Raw genomic sequence first — 27,964 nt, forward strand, 5'->3', positions numbered from 1 at the left:
GCCTGGGCACTAAGGTGGCCTCACTGCAACTAAGCACCTCCCAAGGGTCAGATTCAGGTGCTCCAGGGGTGGGCACACCCTGCAAGGCTTTGCAAAGACAGTCACCGCTCGCAGAGGGGCACCGGGATCGCGTGGGTGGACCAAGCTACGCCTCCCAGGCGGATTCCCTGCTTCTGATTACCTCTCCAGACACAGCTGCTACAGAGCACTCATCCCATCTGGTTTAGCTCCCGATTTCCCGAGGGCAGCTCGGTCAGCAGAGCTGGGCAGGGTGGGAACCTGTGCCTGGGTTTGCACTCTGGTTCAGCTACTCACAGGTATACACTGTTATCACTGCATCACCACCACTACCACATCACATCACCATCACACTACCACTGTCACCATCATCGCCACCACGACCATCATATCATATCATCCTATCACCATCAACACCACCATCACAATCATCACCATCCCCCCCCCAACTCCATCCCCATCCCCACCTGGGGCTTCTGGTTTAAGAGCAGGTTTTAGGGTGCTCACTCCCCTCCCTTCACCTGCCTACTCCTTTCCATCCTCAGACAGCACTTTCTCTCACTTCTGTGACCAAATCCACCCAGCCTGTGGCTGCCAATCTGACTTTACAGGACAGGCTTTTCAACTTACAGACATTCCCAGAAATACGACAGCGGTTAAGCTGGCTGGATTGACCATGAGCACCTGGACCCACAAATCCTGCCCCACGTCCAGACTTGAAGCCCCTACACACACAGCCCCTTGGCCCACACGTAGCCCCTGCCCCTCAGAGCTGTGTCTGGAGGGAGAGCAGGTGCCACAGGCCACAAAGGCCAGGCCTCCTCCATGTAATTCTGGACAGCAGTGGGTGTCCACGAGATGGTCTGGCAACTGTCCAGGAGGGAGCTAAGCACAGGGTCCCGGGGCCAGCCCTCCGCCTGCCCACCCACTGCCCAGGCCGCCCACACTCACAGCTCCGAGTCCCCCAGGCGGTCCATGTTGGAGACATAAGGAGGCAGCTTGTGTTGGACTAAGGCCTCGTCCTCCTCTGACTGCAGCTCCTCTTTCTTCAGCCGGTGGACTTCTGCCTGCAGCGCGAAAAGCTGCCCGGGTGAGGGCAGGAGAGAGTGAGGGGGTGCTCGCCGCACCCTGCCCTCTGCTAAGCAGTCTGGTCACACCACACCCCAAAACCACACCCCCTGCCCACTGTGCACTGGAAAGCGGGGCCACTGACCAGGCCCCCACCACAGACAGGATGGAGCCACACCGACGGCAAAACCCCCAGGCTTTCCTTTCCAGCCCTCCACATGCTGCCTGGCATCTCTGACTTGTTTCCTCCTGAGTTCACTAAGAGACATGCCACCACCCAGTCCTGCCTCAGTTTTCCGAGACCCCTGAAATCAGACATGATTTCTAAAACAGGACGGGCCTTACAGACATATCTTCTAAAAAGATAGCTACTATCAAGTCTTTTCCAACTCATGACTGGGTGTCACAAAAGAAATGCATTTCATTGATTTTACAACAGTACATTTTTTAAAAATTTTTTAATTTTATCATTTTGTGTGTGTGTGGGAAGTTTAAAATATGATTTGAAATGCTCATCTTAACCTTTTTCCTGAAGATTTTATCTATCTAGGAAGACAAAGACACACACACCACACACACACACACACACACACACACACACACACACACACATACCCAAACAAGAATTTTAATGCTCAACACCTAGGTATCTTAGCATCTTCCTTCCCAGAAAACATAACCTGTCCACATCTTCACATCGAGGACAGAGGCCTGCAAAGACAAGCGTGGGTCCCAGGCTCTAACTTTTATTGCCCTGGACATAAGGCCCCCTGCATTCAGTACATCTGCACCCACTGGGACCCCACGGGACAGAGCAGACCTGCTCGTCGGTCTCCCAAGCTGCCGTCAACGAAAGCCAAGGGTCAGATCTGCTGGCTTCAGAATGACCACTGTGGCTAGCAGCGCTTAACCACTGCACCACTACCACAAAAAAAACCAAAAAACCAAAAGCTCAAGCCCATGTCAGCTCCTAACGACCCCATCAAGGGACAGGAGGGAGCGGCCCTGGAGGGATGCCATGGCTGGAAACACGCTGCCCCCCGTCCCCCTCGGAGCCCAGCCCTGGTGACGCGTGCACATCACCAACTTTCGGTTACTGTTCACTGTTTAACCACTGCATCACCAGGAGCCTGTGAAAACGCAGCGTGGACACAATGCAAAGGGGCAGGGAGGGCAAGGCCCCCTGCGGAGAGCAGGTCAGCGGTGAGGCCTTGGGAGCGAGCACACAGTCCTCTCCCTGTTCCAGGTGGTTTACAGGGAGCTCTGGTGACTCCTTGTTGGTGGGTGTAAGGAACTGCGCTGCCAACACAAAGGTACGTGGTTCAAATCCACAAGCTGCTCCATGGGAGATCGATCTTCTCTTGAGTAACTTGCAGGCTCTGAAAGTCTACGGGAGGGTGGCTTACACAAGACTTGGCATGACGCTCACACCTGAACCCCAATTCCGGCTCCCCGGTACCCCTCTTACACCTTCCTACACTGACTGAAGCCCTCGGAATTCACATGACGCAGATGTGCCCCCTGTCCCCCAGCCGAGGTGCCCGCCTGGGCAGACAAACCTTCTGCCGCAGCGCCTCGTTCTCCTCCTGGACCTGGCTGGTCCTTTGGCACTCGGCGTCGAAGTTCAGGATCACTGGCACGGGTGCACAGGTTAAGGACCACTGTGTTCAACAGTCTCTCCTGGTCCAGCCTGGCCTGGCTTCCCGCAGGTGACTTACAGAATGGCAGTCGGCCTGGTGCCCAGGGTGGGCGGTGGAGGGGCACCTATGAGTGCCCAACAGTGTTCACAGCCAAGCCAGGTGAGACAGGTGCTAAGACACTCCCTCCCCCGAGGCCAAGGCCCGCAGGCCACCGCAGGCGGTCAGCCCTCCAGGGGAAGCCCATGACAGAGCTGTAGGCGGAGGGGAACTAGGTCTCTGGACTGCTCGGCCACGGCCGCCTCTGAGCACCCACCACCAAACCTATCCGCTTCCCCAGCTGCCTCAGTCAGGAGCAGCCCGTGAATGCGGCTCAGACAGGCTTCCTCTGGCTCCAGAAAGCTCTCGAATGATGCCTGGGTTTCCCTGGGTCATGCAGCGCCTTCTCCACGACACATCGGCCCCCTCCTCCCCGGGGTGCAGAGCAGCAGCAGAGGGAGAAAAATGGGCACAATCACCCTCAAGCACGGCACAAAGGCCAGGGACCAGCAGCGAAGGCCGCCCTCCCTCAACAAGCCTCACACCCGACACCCAGCTCCTCCGAGACTGTCACTTGTAGAGCAAGGGCGAGGCTCCAGCCTGGGCCTCAGGCTCCCAGACAAGACTGCAAACGTGCTGAGCGGTAAAGGTTCTCATGCAACACGCGCTCCATCCTCTCTCTGTGCGGCTTCATGCGTGCACCGTATGCCTCTATACAGGCATGTCTCCTCTCCAGTGTCCTGTGTCCAGGTGCGCACACACTGTCCTTTTTTACAAATTAAAGATTGTGAGGGATCTCTGGTGGCCTAGTGGCAAGAAGCTGCACTGCAATTTCAGAGGCACATGGTTCGAATCCACCAGATGCTCTGCTGGAGAAGGAGGGGCAATCTCCTCCTGGACCTGTCAGATCCGATTTGATGGTACACACACACACACACACACACACACACACACACACACTTAAAAAATATTAAAGATTGTGGCAGTCCTGCACCAATTCAGCAAGTCTGTCAAAGCTGTTTCCCGCACAGCGTATGCTCACGTCGTGTCTGTGTGTCACATTTTGGTCATTCTTAAAATACCGCGAGCTTTCTCCTCACACTGTTGCACATTTAATAGTCTCAGTGGAGTCAACATACCCTTCACACGCCGTGACCACCCCAAACGTTCACGTGGCTCACTTTACCGTGGACGTCTGGAACCACCACATCTTCTGCGTGTGCCTGTATAGAGACTGAGATCTATAAACACAAACACACACACAGCGGGAGCTATGGTGGCTTAGTGCTAAGGAGGTGTGCTGCAGCCTAATGGCACTTGGTTCGAATCCGTCAGCCGCTCTGCAGGAGGAAGATGAACAATCTCCTCCCCGCGATTTACTTCGTCTGAAAATCTACTAGCGGGTTGGCTATCGGGTAGTTCCGACTTGATGGTTCATACCAAAAACAACAATATACATATACATACAATACACTTGCTTTCTCTTTCTCATTCCATGTATGTGTGCATGTATCTCTACACAGATGGATGAGAGAGAGAGACAGACAGGCAGGCAGGCACACAGATATGGAGTGCTGGTGGCCTAGTGGTAAGGAGTTTCACTACCAACCCAAAGATACACAGATGGAAACCAGTAGCTACTCCGGAGGAGAAAGATGGACAATCTCCTCCCACGCGATCATACTCTCTGAAAACCCACTGGAAGTGTCAGCTATGAGTCAGTTCTGACTCGACTGCAAACAGCAACACAGAGAGAGCAAGTGAGTGTGTAAGTGTGAAAGGAACACTAAGCTCTTTGTCGGAGAGTAACCAAGATTAACACAGGCAGCAAGTCCCGATCCAACAGGTCTCCTTGTCTCTCCATCTGAGTCAGAGCCAGACCTGCCCCAGGCCACTGACCCTCGTGTGTGAGAGATGCTCTCGGGCTGGACAGCCTCTCCCACAAGCCCTGGGGGTCTGCAGCGAGAGGTTCCCAGCCTGGCAGAGCCGGGCACCATCGTCCCACTGCCACCTCCCCCGGCCCCCCAGTGTCAGTCAGCCAACAGTTCAGCACTGCAGCAGCAGAACCAAGCGAACTGTCAACGCATGCCACCACCACTCGTCCAGTCCCTGTCACATCGGTGACAGCAGCCCCGGGGACCACGCGGAGCCAGGAGTCTGGGCACGTTGGGGTGCAGCAGGATATGCATACACTGCAGCAGGACACTCAGGAAGTTGTGCAGGGACACGATGAACGTGTCGGCCCACTGTCGCGAGAAGTAGGTGGCGAAGGTGGGGTTGGTGTCCGGGGACGGCAGGAAGGGCAGGGCGAACCAATCCTTCCACTCTGCCTGGTTCTGGAGCTCCGAGGCCTGCTTGGCAAAGAACTCCTGGGCCTTGTCATTCCTGTTGGTCTGCCGAGACACGAGGGAGGGGGTGAGGAGGGGCAGAGAGAGAAGTGCAGAGGCGAGAGCCCCTGGCCGGCTACACACAGCCTTTATGACTCAAAATGTAAACTAGCTCCTTTAAATCTGAAAACCACCAGCCAGGCAGGTTGGTGTGGTTAAAACAAGAGGGGAAACAGGAACGTGGAGGAAGTCAGCTGATCTGCAGCTGATGAGACAGAAAAGAGAAGAAAATAACATGACATGCCTCTTCTGCCGTCTCCCACAGCATTAGAGCCCAAGAAATCATTTCTGGATCAAAGGGCTTTCTCCTCCAAGGGAAGCAGCCCCGACCCCACATCTGGACCCAGCAAGCACCTGGATGGTGTAGACGAGATAAAATCGGAACAGGCTGGTCTTCAGCTTGTGGATGGTGGGCCGGTATATGTCCTCCAGGCGGCTGAAGAGCCGGCGCTCCAGGTAGCTCCAGTAATCCCGGAGGGCAGCCAGGTCGTACACCTGCATCAGCTGCTGCAGCTGGTCCACAATCTTGTCCACCTGGGGAGAGATCGAGGCGCCGGAGCAGGCGGTCAAGGACAGGGTGGGGGTCCCCTATCAACCTACCAAGCTAATAACAGCTTTCTTCCTCCTACTGTGTGCAGTTCCTGCAGCAAAGAAAGTCTGTTCCTGACAGTCTGTAAAAGTTTGTAAAAGAACTGCTGTAATAGTTTCTGCGTTACTGTCTGATGTGCGGATTGCGTGTCTGGTGAGCACGGGGCTCACACCTGGGAACCAGGAGGCCTAGTCTGGTATGGGATCTGCATCTGGCCACCTCAGCCACCTGGCGGTGTCACATCAACTCTCCACTATCTGCACTGAAGGTGGAGGAAGCAAAATAAAAGATGGCTGAAATCATTCTCAGTTCTCCTTCTCCCAGGTTTCCAAGGCTCATCAGGTACCTGGGTTCCTGCAAGTCTCCAAGTGCCAGGAAATGAAGTTACGCCAGAGTGCACAGTATGGAGGGGGGTTCGTGCCAATCCAACCGCACTATCTTACAAACCCAGGAGAGGGAGAAAAATCTGCTTTTGAAAATAAGTTATTTCTCATTCACAAAAGGACAAATACTGCATAATGCCACTGTTGTAAAGTGGGACTGACATTGGGGTTGGAGGAAAACTAAGAAAAGAGGGGATAAATTATGCATACTGCATTGAAACAGATGAGGGAGAGATCTGTTTAAAAGGGATATGTGATTAGGTATTATTGTCATGACAGGAGTCCAGAACGAAGGCTGCATTGTGGAGTAGGGGTGGGGGGGGATCATATAACAATGAAAGAATTTTCAAAGAGAAAAGCAAATGGTGGGGGAGGGGTGGGCAGGGAGGAAAGTGCAACAATGAATGAATGGAAATCCAAAGTCTCTGTAAACTTTCATTAAAATTAATAAAAAATTTTATTACAAAACTTTCATTAAAGTTAATTTTAAATAAAGTTACTCACTAACTATATCAGTGCAATGCTTAAAACAGTGGGCTGCTAACCAAAGGTCAGTAGCCTCGCATGCAATTAACGGTTTCTGAACACTTGCTTGGAGGTTGGCTAAGGGTCGACTCAGACCCAACAATATTCTAGTCTATTCTATTAGGAGCCCTGGTGGCTTAGTGATAAGGAGTTGGGCTGCCAACCCAATGGCAGAGGGTTCGAATCCACTAGCCGCTCCTCAGGAGAAAGAGGAGCAATCGTCTATCATGCAATTGACTGCCTCTGAAAAACTCCCCGGCCAGTCAACTATGAGTCAGTTGCAACTCGATGGTGGAATGACGTGGGGTAGCCAGTCTGTCTCACTGTGTGGTACCTTTACGATGCTGGAAACTAAGCCGCTGGTATTTCAAATACATCAGAATCACAGGTTTGAGCAGAACTTCCAGACAAGACAGACTAGGTACGAAAGGTCTGGCAATCTACTTCCAAAAATCGGCCAATGAGCATCCTGGGACCCACATCCCAGATGATGGGGAAGGCTTAGTTGTGCATGAAGTCAGCAAATAAGCTGGCGGCTAACCCGCTGTCTACGAATCTGCCAAGTGCAGCTGCAGTCAGCTCGAGCACAGGGATCGCACGCGCGGTATAAACCCCTCAGTCTTATCAACCGAAAATTAAGTCAAGGCAGGGCAATTGTCAATTTTGAAATGCGCAACGTCTACAAATGCAGGAGCGCCCTGGCCCACGAGCCGGCCCCGCTGCTCCCAGAGGAAGTGGACGCCTCCCCTGCTCTATTTCTGATGCCAAAATTCGGCCATCTACCCAACCGTGGCTCCGGAAACCGCATCGTCGCGGCACCCAAAGGCCAGTGGGGACCGAAGCCCTGGACTTGGAGGCTCCCCAGGTCCAGCCTCGGGCGCTACCGGGCAGTGTGCGCCAGGTCTCGGGGTCTCGGTTGCTCATCTGTCAGCGGAGGCTGGATGCGTGAACCAGCGTGGCCCGCAGGGTGACAGCGCCTTCCCTCCCCGAGGGCCGGCTGAGCACCGCCCGCGCTGCCTCCACCGCACGCGCCCAGGACCCTCACCCGGAATCCCTTCTCCTTGTCCGCTTTGATCTCGGCGTCCAGCTGCCGCAGCGTGTGCGTGAAGCCGCGGAACAGCAGGTACTCGCGGACCAGCTCATCCGTGCGCTCCACGGCCTCCGCCATCGCAGCGCCTAAGCCTCGAGGGGCTGCGCGGGCCGGCGGGGAGGGGCGGGCCAGCGCCAAGCGCGTCACGCGGCAGCCGGCCAATGGGTGAACACGCTGAAGAGCGCACGCGGCCCCGCCCCCGATAGGTTCCGCCCCCAGCTGAGGTCTCACCCTATCCCGTCTCAGTCTCAGTGCCCGCCCGCTCTAGCCCGCCCCCATTCTCGGGAACGGCCTTGTTCTTGGCCCCGCCCCAAATCCGACCCCACCTTCCTTAGCTCCCGGTTTATTCTTGACCACGCCCCCGAGTCACTGCCCCGCCAACGCCTCGGTCTCCGCCCGCCTTGGCCTTAGTTCCAGCAAAGCCCTGTTCTCCCTCCCTGTCTCATTCTCGGCCCCGATCTCATTCCTGAGCCTACACTACCCCTGTCCCCAGCCTCAATCCTAATCCGGCCAACCCTCAGCCTCGGCTCCGCCCACGTCCCGGGCCCCGCCTCGGCCCCGCCCCGCCCCTGACCTCGCCCTGCCCCAATGAGAGCTCCAGCCCTGACTCAGCCCCGCCCCGGGCCAGACCAAGCCCCGCCCTAGCCTCACCCTGCCCCAATTAGAGCTCCAACCTTGCCTCAGCCCCGCCTCAGTCCAGGCCTAGCCCCGCCCCGGTCAGCCTCTCCCGCCCTTCTGAGGGTTCCACTGACCTGCGCGACTAACCTTTCTTCACCCCAGCTGTCGTCTGGGACGTTTTGTCTTCTCGCTTGTTGAAAACTAAGGCTACTGCCCAAACTATCCCTGCAAGTAGGGAACACCTCTCATTGGCCACGTGAGAAACATGTGACTGTCACTCGGCTGTATGTGTCATCAGAGAACCCCCAAGTTTCCCAAAAGCTTCCGCTAAAAATTATTACACAGCCAGATAAGAAAGGCACACTGTCAAGAGAAAAAAAAGGCAGGTTTCAGGACAGCATGTAGAATATGATTGCAGTTTTCTGCAGTATAAAAAAATCAGGAAGGTCAACTATAAGGAATTTTTCCTCTATTTTGTGTTTGAAATTTGTACTAAGTATGTCTTTTTGTAAGCAGAGAAAGCATAATTCATGTCTTTAGGCCTTACTTTTCTCATCTGTGAAGTGGTGAGCTGCATCTGCCAGGTACAATTATGAAAACTGAAATAAACATATGTAAAACGTCCAGCACACTTGAAAAAAGGCCCCTATTGAAATGTAATAAATATTCGTTTCCTTCTCCTCTCTAATGGTGTGACTTTTTGCATTTGTTGAAGTACAGCCCCAAATCCTTCCTGCCTTACCCTCCAATCAGTCCTGCTCTGTGGACATTCCGCTCCAAAGGATCTGCATTGGAGAGCTGAGAAAGCTGACAGTGGACAAGTCCCAAGAGGAGGCAGGCACTGTCCTGTCCTCTCTGCCAGCTTGACCTGTCCACAGCTTTGAGCTCTCAGAAAGCAGCCACCAGAGGCTCAGGGAAAAGGGGAATAATTTCCTCCCATTTGATTTACAGCCTCAGAAACCCACTGGAGGGTCAGTTAGAAATCTGTTCCAACCTGGCAGCACTGAGAAGAAGAAAAAAAAAAATCCTTGGGAACACAATAGTTAAAGCATCCTCTACTAACTCCACTAGAGAAAAGATGTGACAATCCACGCAATGAAGATTATAGCCTAGGAAACTCTACAGAGCAGTTCAACTCTGTCTTATGAGATCAGTAAGACTCAGAATCAACTTGATGATACACAGATGAACCTCTAATTCCATTCCTTCATTGCTGGTTTTAGGTAGTGATATTTCTCTGGGCCCCATTTCTTCATCCTCAACAGAAAGGCCTTGGACCAGAAGGATGCTGACTTCCTTAAGTTTGTCCAATCATTGAGCCTCCTGCCTGAGGGCCCATGAATCCCAAAGCCTGAACGCAAGGGACTTCCTCTCACACAGTGACCATGTCCCCTTGAGGAGCAGCTCAAATTAGAATGAGAATCTACTTATCCCCAACCGCACTGTCTTCCATCCCCCCAGGCCCACTGCCTTCCATACCTCTGGCACCACTGCCCTTGAGTCCATTCTAACGGAAAACAACCTTACAGGGCAGAGTATAACTGCTCCTTGGGTTTTTAAGGCTGTAAATCTTTACAGACGCAAACTACCTCATCTTTCTCCCACAGAGCAGCTAGTGGATTGGAACTGCTGACTTTTCAGTTGGTAATCGCAGGAGAAGAGGACCCTGGATGAGATGGACTGATACAGTAACTGGGGCAATGGGAGTTGGTGTGTCAGAATCAGTGAGACTGGCTCAGGACAGGGCAGGGTTCAGAGCTACTGTACATAGGGTCACTATGAGTCGTGACTCCAGGGCTCATAACAACAATAATAACAATGTATTATATAAGTTTTTTTCTTTAATTTAAGCCTGTTGTTTAGCGTCAACAAGACCTCATGGAGGCCGTTTGCATTTAAAAGTCAGTTGTTATTATATTTTGGAGAAACATTCGTCTTGGTCATACAGCACTCTTTTGTCAATATGCTGTACTGAGGTAACCTGGAGTTGCTGTGGTGCTGAACCTGTGTCACTGGGGTGTCAAATGCCATAACGGTTATCCATGGTGGACAGTGTTTGGTGTAGCTCCCAGTTTAAGACAGGTTTGGAAGTAGGAGTGACATCCACTTCCTAAACCACACGCCTCTGGAAACTCCATGAACTTTTAGAAACAATGACAGTTATTGAAAGGCTTCAGGTCTTTTGTTCATAGAGTCACTATGAGTCATGCTCGACTTGACAGGAATCAACAACAACAACAATCTAATATTTGATCCACTGCACCACTTCCACTCTAAAGATCAGCAAAGTCAACATTTGTACAGGACAGCAAACTGCTGATAATGACACTAGACCATCAGGAGTAAGAATTCATGGTTTATGAGTCTATAAAGTCATTCACTTTCACTGCTAGAACAATTCAAGTCTCCTAGGTTAATAAGTAATACCACTAGTGTCAAGTGAAATTCCTGAGAGAATTCCATCTCTGTTGCCACAGTTCCTAAAACTCCCACTGCATGGAAACCAAAAAACTCATGAAATATTATACTAAATGGGTGACCCTGGAGGACATTATGCTGAGTGAAATATCTCAGTCACAAAAGGACAAATATTGTATAGGACCACTGTTGTATGAGGAAGACAGGAATATTGTTGTTTGCTGTCCAGTCAGCACCAATCCATGGCTGACCATCCAGTGGGTTTTCAGAGGCAGAAAATCACACAGGAGGAGATTCCCTCTCCCACAGAGCAGCTGATGAATTTGAACTGTGTGCCTTTGGGGTTGTAGCACAGCTCCTTACTACTAGGCCACCAGAACTTTAACATGGCCCACAATTGTTCTGGGTCCTCGCTCCTCAGACTCATCCTTGCCATCTTCCTCAGAGTGTGAGGAAGACAGGAATACTATTCTTCCCTAAAAAGGAATGAAAGCAGTAATGCTGGCTACATCAGTGGACTTTGAAAACAGTATGCTAAATAAAGAGGCCAGACGTCCACCCTGTGTATGACTCCGTTTACATGGAATGTCCGGAAGAGGAAGATGCAAGAAGACAGACACAATTATCAGGAGCAGAAAGGAAATTACTTCTTTCATGTCCCAGGAATGGCCCGAGGGCTGCGGGTATGATTCTGTAGCTGGGAGATGACTAGGTCCCTCCAGGCCCAGGATGGACGTTTCTTTCTGAGCAGAAGCTTGAGTTTCTGTTATAATTCCCGTGTTGATACTCCACCCCTCCGTGGTCACTACCTCACACCTCAGTGGTCACACCACACAGCTTAGTGGTCACCAAACACATGTCGGGGAAAGGGAGAAGGGATAGAAGGTGACTGCTAATGAACTGGGATTTCTTTTTGGTGGGTGAAAACATTTTAAGAAGGTGATATTCTGTGACTGTGCTAAAAACCACAGTACAGTTAAAAGGGTGAATTTTATGGTATGTGAATTTTATCTCAGTAAAACTTTATAAAAACATGGTAGCATTTCTCAGTTATCAGATTGCCAGTGCCCAAGATTTTTAGTAAATTTAAGTGCTAGTGACCCTGGCATTTAGGTGCCCTTTGTGCTGAAGGTGCGAAACAACACAGCCACATCTACGACGATGATACCTCCCACAGACCCGCACTGACTAGTGAGTTAAGTAAGTGATACTACATCACTGTTAGGGAGCTTTAGTGGCCTAGTGGTGGAAGTCATGCTGCGATCCCAAAGGCACGCAGTTCAAATCCACCAGCTGCTCCGTGGGAGAAAGTTAGGCAATTGAAAGACTATCCTGGTCGCTTCCCCAGTATTCCAAAATATTAAAGTTAAAAGGCAACGGACAGAGCCAAGAGTGGAAAAATCCTTGTTTCTAGGCTTGTTCACTGCTGCAGTCTCACAAATGGGGAGTCATTTTGAAGCCCGCGGGAGCTGACCACGCCACACACTCCCTGTACGTGGGCCTTTCAGGCCACCGGTCATCCATGCTCCCCTTAGCTGCTGACCACTCACACCCCACACCAAGACATCACCGTTCTTCCACTTGTGCCAGACAGAATGACCCCCAGAGATGACCTCATTTAACGGAGGACTAGTGCAATTCCCCACCGACCCCAAACACTTCACCCCAGACCTGACCATATCTGGATGAAGCTTGACCATGTCCTGATAAGGCCCCCCAACTACCCAGGGCCTGATCACACACATCCTGATAAGACCTCTACCCCTCACTTTCCAAGCAAATCCTCTCTTCCTAATCTCCTTGACCGCCCCTATGAAAGGAAACCACCTTTGTCTGCCTACAGGCCATTCTGATCTTCTCTGCATGATGCCACCTGCTGTCCATCTGAGACCACTTAATCAAGCCTTCTTGATTACTTGGAACGAGCTACTTCCTCTCTTCTCTCAGCTTTTTCTATTCAACCCCTCATCTCTGGAACTTGTGAATGTCGTTGTTGTTGTTGGACCATAAAATAAGTACCGACGTACCGCCTACCCTTCAGCGGGTTTTCAGAGGCAGTAAATCTTTCTCGTGAGGAAGGACACTGGTTACATTCATAACATTAAGGAAATATTCTCACTGCCCTTCCCATAATAGTCTCACCACTATATAAACACTACCCCCTAAGTTTTGGAATCAGGAGTGGCTTCCTAAACAACACACCTTTAGAAACTCTATGAACTTTGATAAATGACAATAGTTATAGAAAGGCTTCAGGCCTTTTGTTCATAGGGTCTCTATGAGTCGTTCTCAACTCCACAGCGATCACCACCACCACCACTACGGTTGCTGGTAAACCATGCTTTTTCACCTGCCAAGGGGGGGGGGGTGAATCTTGGAGATTGGAGTTTGAATGGAAAAAAGCAGACGATTCCATATATACTGATCTGAACTTAACAACTCTGTCTCCCCTCCTTAGAGACTCGCACAGAGAAGGCAAAGGGTAGTGAAACGTGTGAGAAATTTCAGGGTTCCCTCGTCCAGGTGTTCAGGCCCAATGATTGTGTTCTGGACTAACCAACCATGACACAGGAATAATTCTGTGAATGCATTTATGAGTTAAGTTGTGTCCCCAAAATGATATGCTGAAGTCCTAATGCTTGAACTGATCTTATTTTGAGAAACAGGGGTTTTTCCTTGCAGATGTTGTTGTTGTGTACCATAGAGTCAAAACCGACTCATAGCTGCCCCTCTAGCAGGTTTTCAGAGGCAGTTAATCACATTGGAGGAGATTGCCCATCCTTTTCTGGTGGAACAACTAGGGGCCTTGAACCACGTGCCTTTGGGATTGCAGCACAGCTTCTGGACACTAGGCCACCAAAGCTCCACTAATAGTTAAAATGTCACACTTCCAGGATTTTGAAACTGTTATATACCAGGATAGACTGGATAGGATTGGTGATCATAGCTCACACGGGGGACGATTTCTTACCTGAGTAAAGAACGTAAGTACCAAGTTCTACGAGTGATATCATTTTGGAGAAACCCCAATGAAGGCAGTGCTTCTTAGCTTTTTGGGCTTTGGTAAATTACTTAGCCTTTTATTTTGTTTTGCTAAATGCTGTATATTTCCAAGCACTCTTGTGTATTTTAAACCCACAACAGAACCTGCCAGCAGCCAGTCCCGGGGAAGTTAAGTGGGTGCTGACAGAAAAGACAAGCCCTGAGCACTTGGGGGGGGGGGTTCTACCTTGCAGGCCACGGAGAGAGAGAATGCTCATCCTAGGACATCTCTTTGGGGGCTCAAACATCTGCCTCCCCTACTTCAGAAAGTGCCTGTCCCCTGAAAAAATGAGCCTACTGTGTTCACAGGTCTCCTGGAGCCCAAATGTGGCCCTGGGAGAAGAAGGTCATGGGTAAACACTGATAAAGGATAACATCTGAGGCTGTTCCAGCAGAGACTGAGCCTCCCTTCCTGGAATCTGACAGTGTGTCCCTCTGATGACATCCATTCAACAGTGGCTCTTTTCCTTCTTAAACTCTCACAGCAGAAAAGTGCAACAATGAATGACTTGGAAACCCTAAGTCTCTGTATACTTTCATTAAAATTAACCCTCACACAGCTAGGCACATTATTCATTTTATGATCAGTGGTAATTAAATGGTATTTACTGATCCAAATGGCACCTTTGGAAGATTCAGAGGCAAAGAGTCTTGTGTATTGAGATCTCAGGCAGGTCACCGCCCCTCTCCAACTCCTGGAAAAAAATAAATGGAGATGAGACTTTTCACAGGGTTTCCATGAGGATTAGGGACAGGGTAGGTCCATTCAATCAGTGAACAACTGAGCCCTGGGAGCACAGTGATGAAGCACTTGACTGCTAACTAAAAGGTCAGCGGTTCGAAACTGCAGGCTGCTCCACCAGAGAACAATCAGAGAGTCCACTTTCCTAAAGACGCACAGAGATGGGAAGCGGTGGGGGCAGTTCCACTCTATCCATAGGTCACTGCACTGACAACAATGGCTTCAATTCTTAACTCCTGTCAGTCATGCTCATGGTATTTGGAGGATAAAAAGATAATTGAGTCTGAGACGCATCTTTTGTCACATGAAATGGGTTCACATCAACCATGAGGGACTCGCTGAGATGCCACAGAACAGGGTGGCCCTGCTGGGTGGCCTTCGAGGACCGGCATCCTGCAGGGATCCTTGAAGCTTCCTGGTGGGGGCTGGCACGTGGGGGCTGAAGAGAAGGGTCACTTCAGGGAAGGCTCTGTGTGAGTGTGGGGTCAGGTTAGGGTCAGAGCTCCGTCAGATGGTCACAGTGCCTGTGTGTGTGAATGAGGGGGAATGTGACTGTGTCCAGGGCTGGCAAGAAGCCTCCAGGGGTCATCTGGGTTCTCAGGGCAGCTGAGGGAACCCATGAATGGCCACAGCACCTGTGAGGAGGGCCCGCTGGAGACAGGAGAGAGCCTGGATGAAGAACCAGACTGCTGCCAATCTCACACTTCTTCGTGTCACCACACAAACTGCGTGTCTTCTGGGTACAAATCACTCCACAGGGAGGCCAGGGTGGGAGTGGGAAGTGGATGGACAGCCAGAGCTTCCAGAACTTTCTGTGTTTTGTCCATGCAAAGATAAGTGTCCTCGAGTCAGAGCTTCACGATCCTTGAGTTCCCCCTGCTCCCTCCAGGCCTCAGTGATACTGTGAGTGGCTGGAGCCATGAGGTGAGGGCCAGGGATGGGGACCACCCTGGGGAACAGAGGGGTGAGGAGAGTCTCTCAGCGACCCTCAGAAACCTCTCAAAAGCCACCAGGGAGTTGAAAGGGCAGGGCCAAACCAGCTTGCCAGAATTTTCAAGCTAAAATATTTTAAGTTAATTAAGCAGCTTGACTGCAAACTGAAAGGTTGGCAGTTCAAACCTACCAGCTGCTCCATGGAACAAAGTCGAAGCAGTCTGCTTCTGGATTTACAGCCTCACACTTCAAAAACATCGAAGGGCTGTTGTGATGAGTCTTCTAGATTTATGACTTGACGGCATCGAACAACAAAACCTTAGCGGCAGCTCTGCTCTGCTTTATGGGGTCACTGTGCGCTGGAATGGCTTCCATGACTTTTGACCAGAAGATGGGGAATGAACTGTGACTGGGTGTCCTAACTCTTCATGTGCCCTAATCCGTAGCACAGGACTTTGTCCAATGTGCCACCAGAGGCCCCATCAGAGGTGCGTCCTTCCCACAGGTGCCCTAGGATGACAGCACACCGAGATCAGGGCTCTGTTCAGCCCCACAGTCACTGGGAAGTGAAGCTCAACCTCTAAGCCACCTCGGCCCACTGCTGCTTTGGGGTAACTCCTCTCAGGGGGGTGAAGCAGAGCCTCCCAGGTCAAGCGGCAGTATGGCAGCCCTGGGATGGCTGTGTGTGCCAGGCTCCTGGCCTTGATCCCGCACCACAGTGCTCTGAGCCCAAGGACCATTCTCTCCAAAGACGTGCCAGGCACAGGCTGCCTGTGACATACAGCCCAAGACCCCAGGAATTTAGGGGATTGGGGGCTCAGGTGAAAGGAAGCTTCCAGATAAGACCATATGCGTATTTAGGGATATTTTGAGAGGCCCGCGCCCATTTTTTTCCAAACTAAAAGGATTCATGCTGTCCCAGAGAGAGGGCACAGTTCTCTGTTCTTAGGCATTTTTAAGGGTCTGTTCCCAGCACAATTTTCTCCCTCGTCCCTTATTTGAAACGACCTTCCTCCCTCCCCTCCCAGGCTTCCACATCTTTCATCCTGACCCTTGAGACCAGGAGCCTGGTGCTCTGGGTCCTTCGTTTGAGGGGCCCTCTTTAACCCTCACAGGAGACCCCCAAAGGCAGGTGTCATTGGGCCAGTTTAGAGGTGAGGACACTGAGGCTCGTGGTCAGGCACGCTGGCCCCATCGGAAGACGTACACTCAGGTCCATGGAACAGACACTGGTTGGGGGTGATTGACCCCGAGGGGACCCCTCAGCCAGCTCCCTGACCTGGGCCGACCTCGGGGTGAGAAGGTCAGCCCCTGACAGCCCCACCTTGGTGTCACCCTGCGAACAACTTGTTGCCTTCTTTCTCAGCGAGCTCCCATTGGCTGCCGCTCAGCGCCCCCATTGGCTGCGGGCCGGGGGCGCCGCGCTGTGATTGGTCCCCGGAGGCCGAGGTGCGAAGCCTGTGGCTGCACCGGGCAGGCGGTCAAGTGCGGCGCCCGGTGACAGCGCGCAGCCAATGGGAAGGGCGGCCCCTCCCCTCCGCTGTGATAAACCCAGCGCTGCCCGGAGCCCCCTCTTCTCCAGGGGGTGCAGACCCCACGAGCGGATGCAGGGTGAGCATGGGGCCCGGGCGGGGGCTTGAGGGCGGGCTGGGCTGCCTCTCTCCTTCCTCTCACCGCCCGGCATGAACTTGGGCTGCTGCCCCGGGAGGGGGCTCCCCAAAAGCACGGCATGCAGCTCCCTGAACCCCTGCGACCGGGTCCCTCCCCGGGCACCCCTCCAGACTTGTACCCCAGGACACCGGTCGGGAGGGGTCCCCCGTGTGATCCGTCATCGAACTCACCCTGTCCGTGCAGAGACCAAAAGGTCAGCGGTTCGAACCCACCAGGTGCTCCAAGGAGCAGGGGGGGGGGCAGCCCCCTCCGTGCACATTTGCACCTCGGAAGCCGGACAGAACCGGCGGGCCGGCGGTGGGCGGTGGGCTTCCAGGGAAAGAAGAGCCTAGAAAGGCTGGGTGGGTGATGTGAATCCTGCACATAGAACGGGGCTGTGTTCTAGAATCATCTCCATCCTCCCACCGGCCTGGAACCTTAAGACCCTGTCTCTCTCCCTCACGACCACCTCCTGTCCATGGACTGAATTCCCGCAGACCTCATGGAGTGCCGCTGCCCGAGCGTTCACCCTAACCTTAGTCCTAACCCTAACCCTAACCCTACCCCTCCCACCACACTTTCTCTCTGAATTCAGTTTGTCTGTGCTCTTCCCTAATTTTTTGCGTGCACATGAGGCAATTGGATTGTAGATGGCTTGAATCAGGTGCACCTTAGTCTTCAAAGTGATATGTGGAGTCAAGTAAAAAGAAATCCTTGACAACGTCCATCTTCTCTCCACTTAACGTGATGCAGTTTATTGGTCCAGTAGGAAGGATTTTCTTTCCTTTGAGTTGTAGGAAGGCTGTAACCTTTGTACCTCATCACTAAGTGCCTCCAGCCCTCTTCGTTTCAGTAAGCAAGGTCGTGCCATCTGCATGTCATAGGTTGTTGATGAGGCTTCCTCCACATTCCTCTTCACCAAGTCTAGCTTCTTATTTTCCCAGCATATAGATTTTCTCTAACAGTGTGTCATGGTTTACAACAAAAGTAAAAATGCTGTTACGTTGCAGCTTGCAATGGAGACCTCTGGAGAGGGTGACAGGCAGAGTGGCAGAGGGACACCCGACCCTCAAGTGCAGCAGCAGAAGCTGGTGCCCCGGGTGGCCTGCCGACGTCTGTCGCGGGCTTGGCACCAGGCCACTCTGTCAGGGCTCTTCAGCAGCCTGAGGAAAGCTGTTTATGCGAAGGCTGACTTCATAGCCTCAAAGGTATGGGGACGGCAGCGTGGGGAGGGCAGGCTTCTGCGCTGCAGGGGCTGTGGACGAGATGGGCACCAGCCCACAGTGGCCTGTCTGAGTCACTGTTGCCCGAGGCCAGGCCGGATGCTCCGTGGCTCTGTATCTGCACTGCTGTGTGTGCTGAGTGTCCAAGGGGCCTCACCCAGCCGCTGGGACGAGCTGGGGTCAGAGAGACATCGCCAGCCCGGGGAGAAACCCGATTTTCATCCACCACTCACCAAAGGAGACAGCATGTAGCAGCTCCCCGACCTCACACCTCCACCCCAAACACCACACACACACACACACACACACACACACACACACACACACACAGAGCACATACACACCACAAACATACACACAACACAACACGCCTACCACACATGACACGACACATGTACCATGCACCACGCCATGCAGGACACAACCCACGCACCCCAGCACACATACCACATCCACCACAAATACATGCCTCACACTTCATTTCCACCCCAAACTCACAGCACACCACACACCACAAACACACGTGACCCCACACTGTTCTCACATCATCACCCCAAACATATACCTTTAGTCACATCACACGTCCCTTACACCTCACATCCCACATACGCACACACCACACACCTCCACCCCAACATACCGCACACGCATCACACCACATAACCCACAAACACCCCACACTTCCCCGTAAGCATACTCCACAAACACACACACACTGCCTACACCTCACACACACCACACCATACATATCACACGTACTCCCACGTGTACTCAGGGGTGTCTGAGGCCTGGCCCTAGCACAGGGAAGGGCCCACCTGACCAGCCTCTGCAGAGAAAGCCGCCGACCTCAATGCTGACTGTCTCTACCCTCAGTGGCAGATTCTGAATAAGGCCAAGATCCATATTAAAGACCTAGAACAAACCTTGGATACTTTGCTGAAGCTAAAAGGTAAGTGATTCCCCCACCTGGCACCTCCTTTCCTTCCCATGGGAGACCCGGTTCCCCTTTTCCACCTAAAACAGATGATGTTCAAACAAGTTAATACCGAGTGCCTGCTGTCTCCCAGGGCAAAGCAAGCAGTCTGTGCTCAGCTTCTAACAGAGAGTTGCCTGTTTGAACTCACAAAGCAGTGTCTGCAGAGAAAGGCCTGGTGATCTGCTCCCGCAGACACGACAGCCCAGAAAAACCCTGGTTTTCTGAGGTTCTCCTCTGCACACAGGGTCACTGTGAGTCCGAATTCATTAGATGACCACTAGATTTCTTTTAAGCTATTGGAAGATGAACTCAGGAAGGGATACTTCCCATTTCTCGATCTCTAGGTCACCGCTCATTCTGGAAACTCTCACCTGGCCTTGTGTTCTTCCCTCACTCCTTCACAGAGAGGGGAGCCCAGGCTCCTGGCTCCTTCACACTGAGCCGGGGTGGCTTCGGGGACCCACCTCCTGCCTTCGAGTCCATGCCAACTCCCAGGAGTCCTGTAGGATGGAGCAGAGCTGCCCCGTAGGCTTCCCAAGGCAGTGGGCTGACCGAACTGCTGGCCCTTTGGGGAATAGCTGAATGCTTTTTACCCACTGCGCCACCAGGGATTCCTTCCTGAGCTGGAGATAGAGACAGGAGACACTTGACAAAGGCCTGACTTGTCTTCTTACCTCCAACCCCCCGACAGACTCCTTCAACCTGGCGGATGGGCATGCGAGCACCTTGCAGGAGGTCAAGGAAGAATACGCCAGGATGTATGCCAAGAGTCACTGGTCAGTCCCAGCCACACCAGGAGCCCAGGCGCGAGCTGTCCTGTCCCCCACAGTCACAGGCGCAGCTGTGCAGGGCTGGGGAGCGGGCCCAGAGGGTGGGCGGTGGGGCCTTTGCACTGCGCTTCAGCTGTGGTTTCACACACTCGGCTTTCTCGTGCAATTCGGCGGGTCCTGCTCTATCAGTGCAGAGGCTGTGTGTGCACTCACGCCTCGCTTTACTGCATTTTATTGCGTTTTGCTTTATTGCACGTTGAGGATCCTGCCTTTCCCCCTTGTTTTTAAATGGCATCCTGCCTGTTGCGTTCCGGTGGGTGAAGCGTCGGGGTCTGCAGCTGCTGTGTCTGCTTGCTCCCCAGCTTGACCTCGAACTGGGCTCGTAAGAAGGGCAGCCCCTGGAACTTGACATCTAAAGTGGAGAAAGATGAGGAGGAGGAGGAGGAGGAAGAGGAGGAGGAGAAGGAGGAAGAGGAGGAGGAGGAGGAAGAAGAAGACCAAGAAGAGGAGGAGGAGGAAGAGGAGGAGGAGGAGGAGGAAGAGGATGAAGAGGAGGAGGAGGAAGAAGACAGAGTGGAGCTTGTCAGCTCCCCAGGAGCCTTGTCACCGGACCTCCTGGAATTTGAACGGTGAGCAGCGGGGTGGCCAGCCCTGGACAGGCACTCCTGAGAAGGGGCAGGCAGAGGGGTGCCGGGCGGGTCACAGCTCTGGGGTGAGTAGTCGTCCTGTGCCGTCCAGCCGGAACTGTCCCATGACTGACCCCCAACAGGCTTTGGGAGGCAGTAAATCAAATGGGAGGAGACCGCCCATTCTTCCCCACAGGGCAGCCTTTGGGATGGCGGTGTAGCTCTTAACACTAGGCCATCAGAGCTCCTTCCAGACACCCAGACCAACCAACCTGAATCCTGGAGGCTCCAAAATTTCCCCAGAGACGGTGGGGCCAGCAGGCGGGCTGCAGAAATCGCCCGGAAGCCCCATTCACATAGCACAGACACTGTGACTGGGCGCCCTGGTGGCAAAGTGCATTGCGTATTGGAATGCAAACAGAAGGATTGGAAACCTGAATCCACCAGCTGCTCTTTGGGTCAAAGAGGAGGCTCCGTCCTCCCATAAAGATTTACAGCCTCAGGAATAGGAGGGGGAATCCCTGAGCGAGACCTGACGCGAGGGCAGTGGACTGGGGTGTTTCTCTGACACGCTTGTCCTGGGGACCGTTACTGGGTACAAGCATCTTTGCTCAACCCACCGAGAGGCACCGTGGGAGAAAGGCCTGGCAATCGTCCATAAAGATCACAGACAAGCACACACACAGGGATACCCTGTGATATTTGGGGTCACCATGACTTAGAATTGACTCAGTGGGCTTGTTCTGGGGGGACTGATGGAAGTTATGAGGACTGAAGACATTGCCATAGTGTCCCTGGGCTCACAAGAGACAGTGTGGCACACCTTCCTGCCATGCCCCGTCCCCTGTCCAGACCCCTCCGCGGCCACACTGGGTCCCAGAGCAGAAAGAGGCCCACACCACAGTGGGGCCAGATTTAGCCCAGTGCCCCCCAAGGCCCTTCCAGCTCACAGGCCTGCAGGACAGAGCAGAACTGCCCCAGAGGGCTCCCGAGGCCGTAATCTTCAGAAGAGCCCTGGTGGTGCAGTGGTTGGGCACTCAATGCTGACTTCGCACTCTGAACCCACCTTGTGGCGCTGGCTTCCAAAAGAACACAGCCAGAGCGCTCCTTGGAAGCAAGAGTGGTGAGACTTCCTCTCACACCCTGTGACCATGTCAGGAAAGGTCAGGTCCTCATTATGCTTGACATCCTGCTTGGAAAAGTCAGAGGTCAATGTCAAAGGGGAAGACGCTCTATGGACAGATGGGCACGGTGGCTCGACAATGGGTTTACACAGAGCCATGCCTGAGGATGGCACCGGCCTGGGCACTTGTCTTGTTCTAGTAAACGTGGCATCGCTGAGTCAGAGCCGACTTGGTGGGGCCCAGCGCCCACGGTCTCCTGCAGAAACCCCGAACCCACGGCCATGAGGTCCATTCCGACTCGCGGGGACCTCGCCGCCGGGCGTAGAACCGCCCCACGGGGTCAGGACTGATCTTTATAGGAAAAGGCCGCGCGTCTTTCTCCCTCACAGCAGCTGTTGGTGGATTTGAACCACTGACCACAAACAAGCACTTCACCATCGCACCGCCCTGGGCCTGACGTGCTGTTGTGGTGTTGTTGTTGTGTGCCATTCAGTTGCTTGTGACTGAGGAGTAGTGCGTGTCTGCACATTGGCGGGCTTGGAGCTTCCCAGGGTGAGGTGGGAACCAGGCGAGTCACAGCTCTCATTTCTGTCACTTAGAGACCTTCACGGGGCACCCAGAGTCCTTTGGGGGGGGCCCTGGCAGCACAAATTACTTCAGGCGTGACCCCAAGGTGGTGTCTGCTCGCCAACAGTCTACAGCGTGTGCAGACACCCTGAGACCCAGAGCCGGCCTGTAGGTGGGCACTGGGCCTGTGTACCATGGATGTCCTGAGCGCATGCGTGGATCCCACGGCGAGACCTCTGGGGGCCCTTCCACCCCTGGGTCCAGTCTGAGGTCTGTGGCGGCTTCTGTTTCAGGTACCTCACCTTCTACAAGTTTGCCATGGACGTCCTGATGGAGAACGGCATCATCTCCTCCCAGGAGGGGAAACTGCCCATCGTCTCTGGGGCCATCTCCCACCTGTGGAAGAACCTCTCAGAGGAGAAGAAGGCCGGCCTCCTCCAGGCCCGGGCACAGGCGCACAGCGGCCCCCCGGGACCCCCAGGGGTCGGTCAGGAGCCAGCAGGCGCCGAGGGCCATGTTGTGGTCAGCGGAGTGGATGGCCAAGGCACCGACTGCCCACTGGTCTCCACTGCAGAGGAGGTACGCAGACTGCAGGGGGAGGAGAGGGACAGCCCCGTGGCACCAGGAGCTCGTTCAAGGTCATGTAGCAACTTTGAGGTGTGTTTAGATTCTGTTGTGAGGCGCCAGCAAGTAGCTCTTGGTCCACAGCGACGATACGTTCACGTGAGCAAAACGCTGCCCAGTCCTGACGCCTCCGCAGCTGCTGCGGATCTTGACCTCATCGTTGGCAGCCACTGTGTCAGTGCACCTCACTGAGGGTCTTCCTCCTTTCCTCCGGCCTCCTAATTCCTCAAGCATGATGTCCTTCTCCAAGGACTGGTCCTGACAGCATGCCCAAGCAGTGAGCTTCATGTAAGGAGAACTTCGGGGACATACCTGTGTGTCCTGAGGGCACCGCTGACAGCCGTCATCCCTTCCACCTCGCTCACTCCCGTCCCGCTGTCCACACAAACACCTCGGTCAGGCGCCCTCACTCCCGTCCAGCTGTCCATACAACCACGGTCAGGGCACAGTTCAAAGCCATCAGCCCTTCCACCTCGCTCACTCTTGTCCCGCTGTCCACACAAACACCACTGTCAGGCGCCCTCACTCCCGTCCCCCTATCCATGCAAACACCACGGTCAGGCCCCCTCAGTCCTGTCCCCGTCCATGCAAACACCACGGTCAGGCACCGGATGTCATTAGATGCAGTTGAGGCAGGTTTGACTCACCTTGACCCCCGAGCGCCCCAGTAGAACTGTCCCACTGGTTTTCAGGGCCTGTGACATTCAGAAGCAGATGTCCAGGACTGTTTTCCAAGGACCCTCTGGGTGAATTGAACCGCTAACCTTTTGGCTCCTAGTTGAGCACTTAACCGGGCATGCCACCCAGGGTCTACGAGATGCGGCGGGCCCCCGATTTTCTGACAGAATCCCCACGATGCCCACCACAGAGTTCCCATGGCCGTGGAACAGCACTGCGTCTTCTCCCGTGAGCTTCCCGGCCTTCCCACGGAGTCAGGGGCAGCCCACAGCGGTTCTTCCAGAAGCGGGAGGGCCTTGGAGGCCTGCTGCTCCCACGCCTGGTCCCCTGGTCCCCCCGATGTCCGCTGCCCAGAGCCTGTTTGCTCTGTGACTGAAGCCCCCAAGGCTTGTCACTAGAAGCCAAGCCCCCAGCCCCCAGCTCTGACCTGGGGACCCCTGTTTGACTCAGAGCCAGGAGAGCCCCCTCCTCACCGTTCTCCAGCCGTCCAGGTGAGCATCTCACCATAAAGGCTTCGCTGGGACACCAAGTCCTGTGCTTTCTTTCAGAGCCTCTTCGAAGATGCTTTCCATGTGACCCTGGACATAAACGAGAGTCCCAGCGCCTCTGATTCCAGGTGAGATGGCTGGGGTCAGGGGGGGTCTGACTCAGAGGTCCACACGGCCCCTGGGGCAGCTGAGGTCACATTCCAGAAGTGGTGGGGGTGAGGGTCAGGTGACCCAGGGACAGCAGTGGTCAGACCCAGAGGTCTGCACGAGCCCTCTGTCTTCTGGGACCCCCTCCGTCAGGTTTCAAGTCCCTGTTATCAGCTCCGGAGTCGTGCGGACACAGAGGCCCCCTGGGGGCCTGGCCGGCCTCCCACTGCCCCACGACGGCCTGGCCAGTGCCATGGATCGGTAGTGGATTGTCAGAGTGTTCCAAGCGGTCACTCGGGCCCCTCAGCTGTACCCCAAGTTTGTGGAGCGTGAGCACCCCACAGGGTCTGTAAGCTGAGACCTGCGAGAAACAGATTGCCAGGCCTTTCTTCCCAGGCGCTTCCTTCCGAGGTGGGTTTGAACCTCCAAGCTTTTGGCTGGTAGTCAAGTGCTTAGGCATTTGCACCACCCAAGCTGAGGTAAAAGGGTGCTGTTGTCAGGCCCCTCTGTCCAGCCCTGCACACGCCAGAAGCCCACACGCCTGGGGCCGGCCTGTCGTCATGGCCGCTGCTCTCTGAGCCTGTGGTGGCCGCCACAGGTCAGTCTGCTCCCCTGAGTCTGCTCCCTCTACCCTGAAAGCCATTCACTTGACACCACCATTTCTTCTTTCTGCTGCCAGTCCTGCGTTCGCCATCTGCAACGTGGAGAAGTTTCAGCTTTACATGCAGATCCTGGACTTCTTCAATGGCCTGTGCTGTGAGGGCCCAGAGTCACACCAGGTGGGCACTGTGTGCGGGCAGGTTGTCAGAGGTTCCTGGGGACCCCGGCAGGTTTCATTCTCCCCGCTGCAGCCGGCTTGTCCTAGGGGAGCCGTCCAGGGCGGCCAGGAGAAGGCACCGAGGGACACCAGGCTGGGCGCCCACACCGGGCCAGCTCTCATTAAACACCTGCCAGTGCTGGTGGGAACTGACCACCTCTCAGAGCCAGGGTCCATCTGTCCTCTGTGACACACACACACACACACACACACACACACCCGCCCCCGTCAGCTTTCAAAAGTTCCTGTGACTGACTGCAGGCCTCAGGCTGGCCGCTGGCTGTGTGTTAACGGGTGGTGTGAACGGCAGGGGTCTTGGACATGAACTCAGTTCCCCCGTAGCTTTCTGGGGGGTGAGGCCCTGGTGCATTTGCAAGTGGTGCATTTTCTCAACTAGCAACAGTGCTTATTAAACCAGGTGTGTGGTCCTGGGGTGGTTAGAAATCGTGTAGACAGGGCAAAGGTACGCGGCTCAAATTGACCAGTTACTCTGCGGGAGAAGGATGGGCAGTCCCCTACCATGTGGATAATTGCCTCAAAAAACCTGCTAGGAGGTCAGCTTCGGGTCGGTTCTGACACAAGAAGGAGTCATTCGGGGCCCAGGGCGCAATGCTGTGAGGTGCTGTTGTCGGTTCGGAGCCAGGGACCTGTGTGCAGCAGAACCGAGCATGGCCCCTCATAGCCGTCCCTGCGTGTGGGCCCACAGTGCATGGCCATCTCACTGCAGGCTTCACCTTGGTCACTGACCCTCTACTTTCCAAGAACGTCCTTAGATGGCACAAACGGACTGTGCCCCGCTGTCCCCCGGAGACTAGTGGTCAGACCCAGCCAGCAGTGCGGTTGGGGGGAGCTCAGAGCTCTGCATCCGTGAAGACGTCCACCCAGCAAGCCCCCCAGCAGTTCCACTCTGCGGCCTGGGGGCTGTAATAGGCAGAACTGATTCGGTAACAGTGGCCTTGGGGCCGGTTCTCTTACGATATCCACAGTGAACAGTGAGCCTCTCGCCTGCCAGGTCTGTTGGCTGCTAATCCACGCCCCCTCCCAGAGCCCATGGCTGCTAGCGCCTCCTGTCCATCCATCCCGACTCTGACCACTGACCAGAGACTCCTCACGGGCAGCCCCCACCCGTGTCCACACTTGCCTTTTTAACCGTCCAGCCCACAGATGAGGTATTTTCTCACCGTTTTTTGAACAGCTGGTGGGCGGCTGTGATGCAGGCAGCCAGGTGAGGTCCACTGGTGGGCGGCTGTGATGTGGGCGGTCAGGTGAGGTCCACTGGTGGGCGGCTGTGATGCGGTCAGCCAGGTGAGGTCCACTGGTGGGTGGCTGTGATGCGGGCGGCCAGGTGAGGTCCACTGGTGGGTGGCTGTGATGTGGGGGGGTCAGGTGAGGTCCACTCATGGGCGGCTGTGATGCAGGCAGCCAGGTGAGGTCCACTGGTGGGTGGCTGTGATGTGGGGGGTCAGGTGAGGTCCACTGGCGGGCAGCTGTGATGCGGGCGGCCAGGTGAGGTCCACTGGTGGGTGGCTGTGATGTGGGGGGGTCAGGTGAGGTCCACTCATGGGCGGCTGTGATATGGTCAGCCAGGTGAGGGCCACTGGTGGGCCGCTGTGATGCAGGCGGCCAGGTGAGGTCCACCAGCTATTGTTGAGAGATCTCAGGACAGAGTCTGAGGATTGCTCCCCTAATCAGGAAGCCAGCGTTGCTCTCAGGACCCCGCTTTCTGGAGGGCAGAGTGCAGGATGAAATGGTGAAATGGCCTCACTTGGAATGTTGTCCTGGTGACCTGCTTCAGGAGGTCAGCCACCAGAAACCGTACGGTCACGCTGGTCCAACACACCACCCCTTGTGGGGACATTGCAGGACAGCACCTGTGCCATTCCATGCACCTGAGGTCACCTGTGACGGGGACCAGTTCTACAGCAGCCAGCGTCACCTTCCAGCCCTGCGTCCCGCGGGGAGGGGCTGCAGAGGGGTGGGAGCAGGAGGAGGAGTCCGGCCTCGTGGGCAGCGCTGGTTGAGCCCCGTCTGTTCCCCAGGAGCCTCCCGTGGCCGTGGACGAGGACGCGATACTGCTGAGATGCATGGAAACCTTTGACGACGATGACCTGTGACCGCTCGGCCTGGGAGGAGGGGTGCGCGAGGGGACGGTTCCCCAGTCCCACCCGCCCGGGCCCTGGAGACGTTGGAGACGTTTTGCGTTAGGTTGTTTTGTTCTGTAACGTTTTATTCCGATTTCTGGTTATTAAAAAGCATTTGAGAAGTGTGGTCTTTGTGTCAATTTTGGGGGGTCATTTGCACAGTGAGTAAAACAGGGGTGTGAGGATGGTTCACTTCACATCCTGGTCTCTGGCTCATCTTTGGGGTGGTCTCCTGAGAAGTCAGGGGGACAGAGGGTGACCTGGCTCACCCCCACCCCACTCTTCGTGCCTCCCTCAAAACGAGGCCAGAAGGGGAGGCGCCGGATGCAGGTGGAAACGCAGAGTGTGGTGCCCAGGCCCCCGGGGAGGCCGTAGATTTCGGAAGCCGTGGCTGTCTCCGCCGACTCCTCCTGGATCTGGTTCCATGCCAGGAGACCACGCTCCTCCGGAGTTCCTAGGACGAGAAAGGACCCCAAGAGCAGGCTGGGTGCGCACTGGCACCCCTGGGGGTACTCGGGGATGACAGGGTCTGCCCCCTACTGAGGTACTCCAAGTCTGCACAGTACACCCCTGGAGGTGCCCATGGGGTCTACAGAGAGTACAGCACCCCAAGTCTGCACGGAACACACCTGGAGGTGCCCATG

At 54.5% G+C, this 27,964-nt stretch overlaps 3 protein-coding genes across 3 annotated transcripts in view; 1 reads left to right on the plus strand and 2 right to left on the minus strand.

Annotated features, from left to right (window-relative positions):
• The window catches only part of WDR91 (WD repeat domain 91), a 28,889-nt gene extending 21,075 nt beyond the window's left edge, over nucleotides 1–7,814 (minus strand). The window contains exons 1-5 of the mRNA XM_006887143.1: nucleotides 7,692–7,814; nucleotides 5,504–5,683; nucleotides 4,948–5,155; nucleotides 2,646–2,728; nucleotides 970–1,100 (exon numbers count right to left, since the gene is read on the minus strand). Coding sequence (XP_006887205.1) covers nucleotides 970–1,100; nucleotides 2,646–2,728; nucleotides 4,948–5,155; nucleotides 5,504–5,683; nucleotides 7,692–7,814 — 725 coding nt within the window. The remainder of the gene's footprint in view (nucleotides 1–969; nucleotides 1,101–2,645; nucleotides 2,729–4,947; nucleotides 5,156–5,503; nucleotides 5,684–7,691) is intronic.
• A 10,341-nt stretch (nucleotides 7,815–18,155) lies between these two features.
• On the plus strand, nucleotides 18,156–27,293 carry STRA8 (stimulated by retinoic acid 8). Its single transcript, XM_006887206.1, has 10 exons — nucleotides 18,156–18,347; nucleotides 19,236–19,311; nucleotides 20,030–20,142; nucleotides 20,607–20,737; nucleotides 22,719–23,004; nucleotides 23,134–23,223; nucleotides 24,276–24,343; nucleotides 24,516–24,623; nucleotides 25,042–25,141; nucleotides 27,219–27,293. The coding sequence occupies exons 1-10, from the start codon at nucleotides 18,156–18,158 to the stop codon at nucleotides 27,291–27,293; spliced, it is 1,239 nt and encodes a 412-aa protein (XP_006887268.1).
• A 221-nt stretch (nucleotides 27,294–27,514) lies between these two features.
• The window catches only part of LOC102846904 (solute carrier family 23 member 1-like), a 38,549-nt gene continuing 38,099 nt past the window's right edge, over nucleotides 27,515–27,964 (minus strand). Inside the window, exon 12 of the mRNA XM_006887207.1 lies at nucleotides 27,515–27,774. Coding sequence (XP_006887269.1) covers nucleotides 27,515–27,774 — 260 coding nt within the window. The remainder of the gene's footprint in view (nucleotides 27,775–27,964) is intronic.

The sequence above is a fragment of the Elephantulus edwardii genome, unplaced genomic scaffold (assembly GCF_000299155.1).
Source record: "Elephantulus edwardii isolate Elephantulus edwardi_28Jun2011 unplaced genomic scaffold, EleEdw1.0 scaffold00055, whole genome shotgun sequence".
NCBI classification, from domain to species: domain Eukaryota; kingdom Metazoa; phylum Chordata; class Mammalia; order Macroscelidea; family Macroscelididae; genus Elephantulus; species Elephantulus edwardii.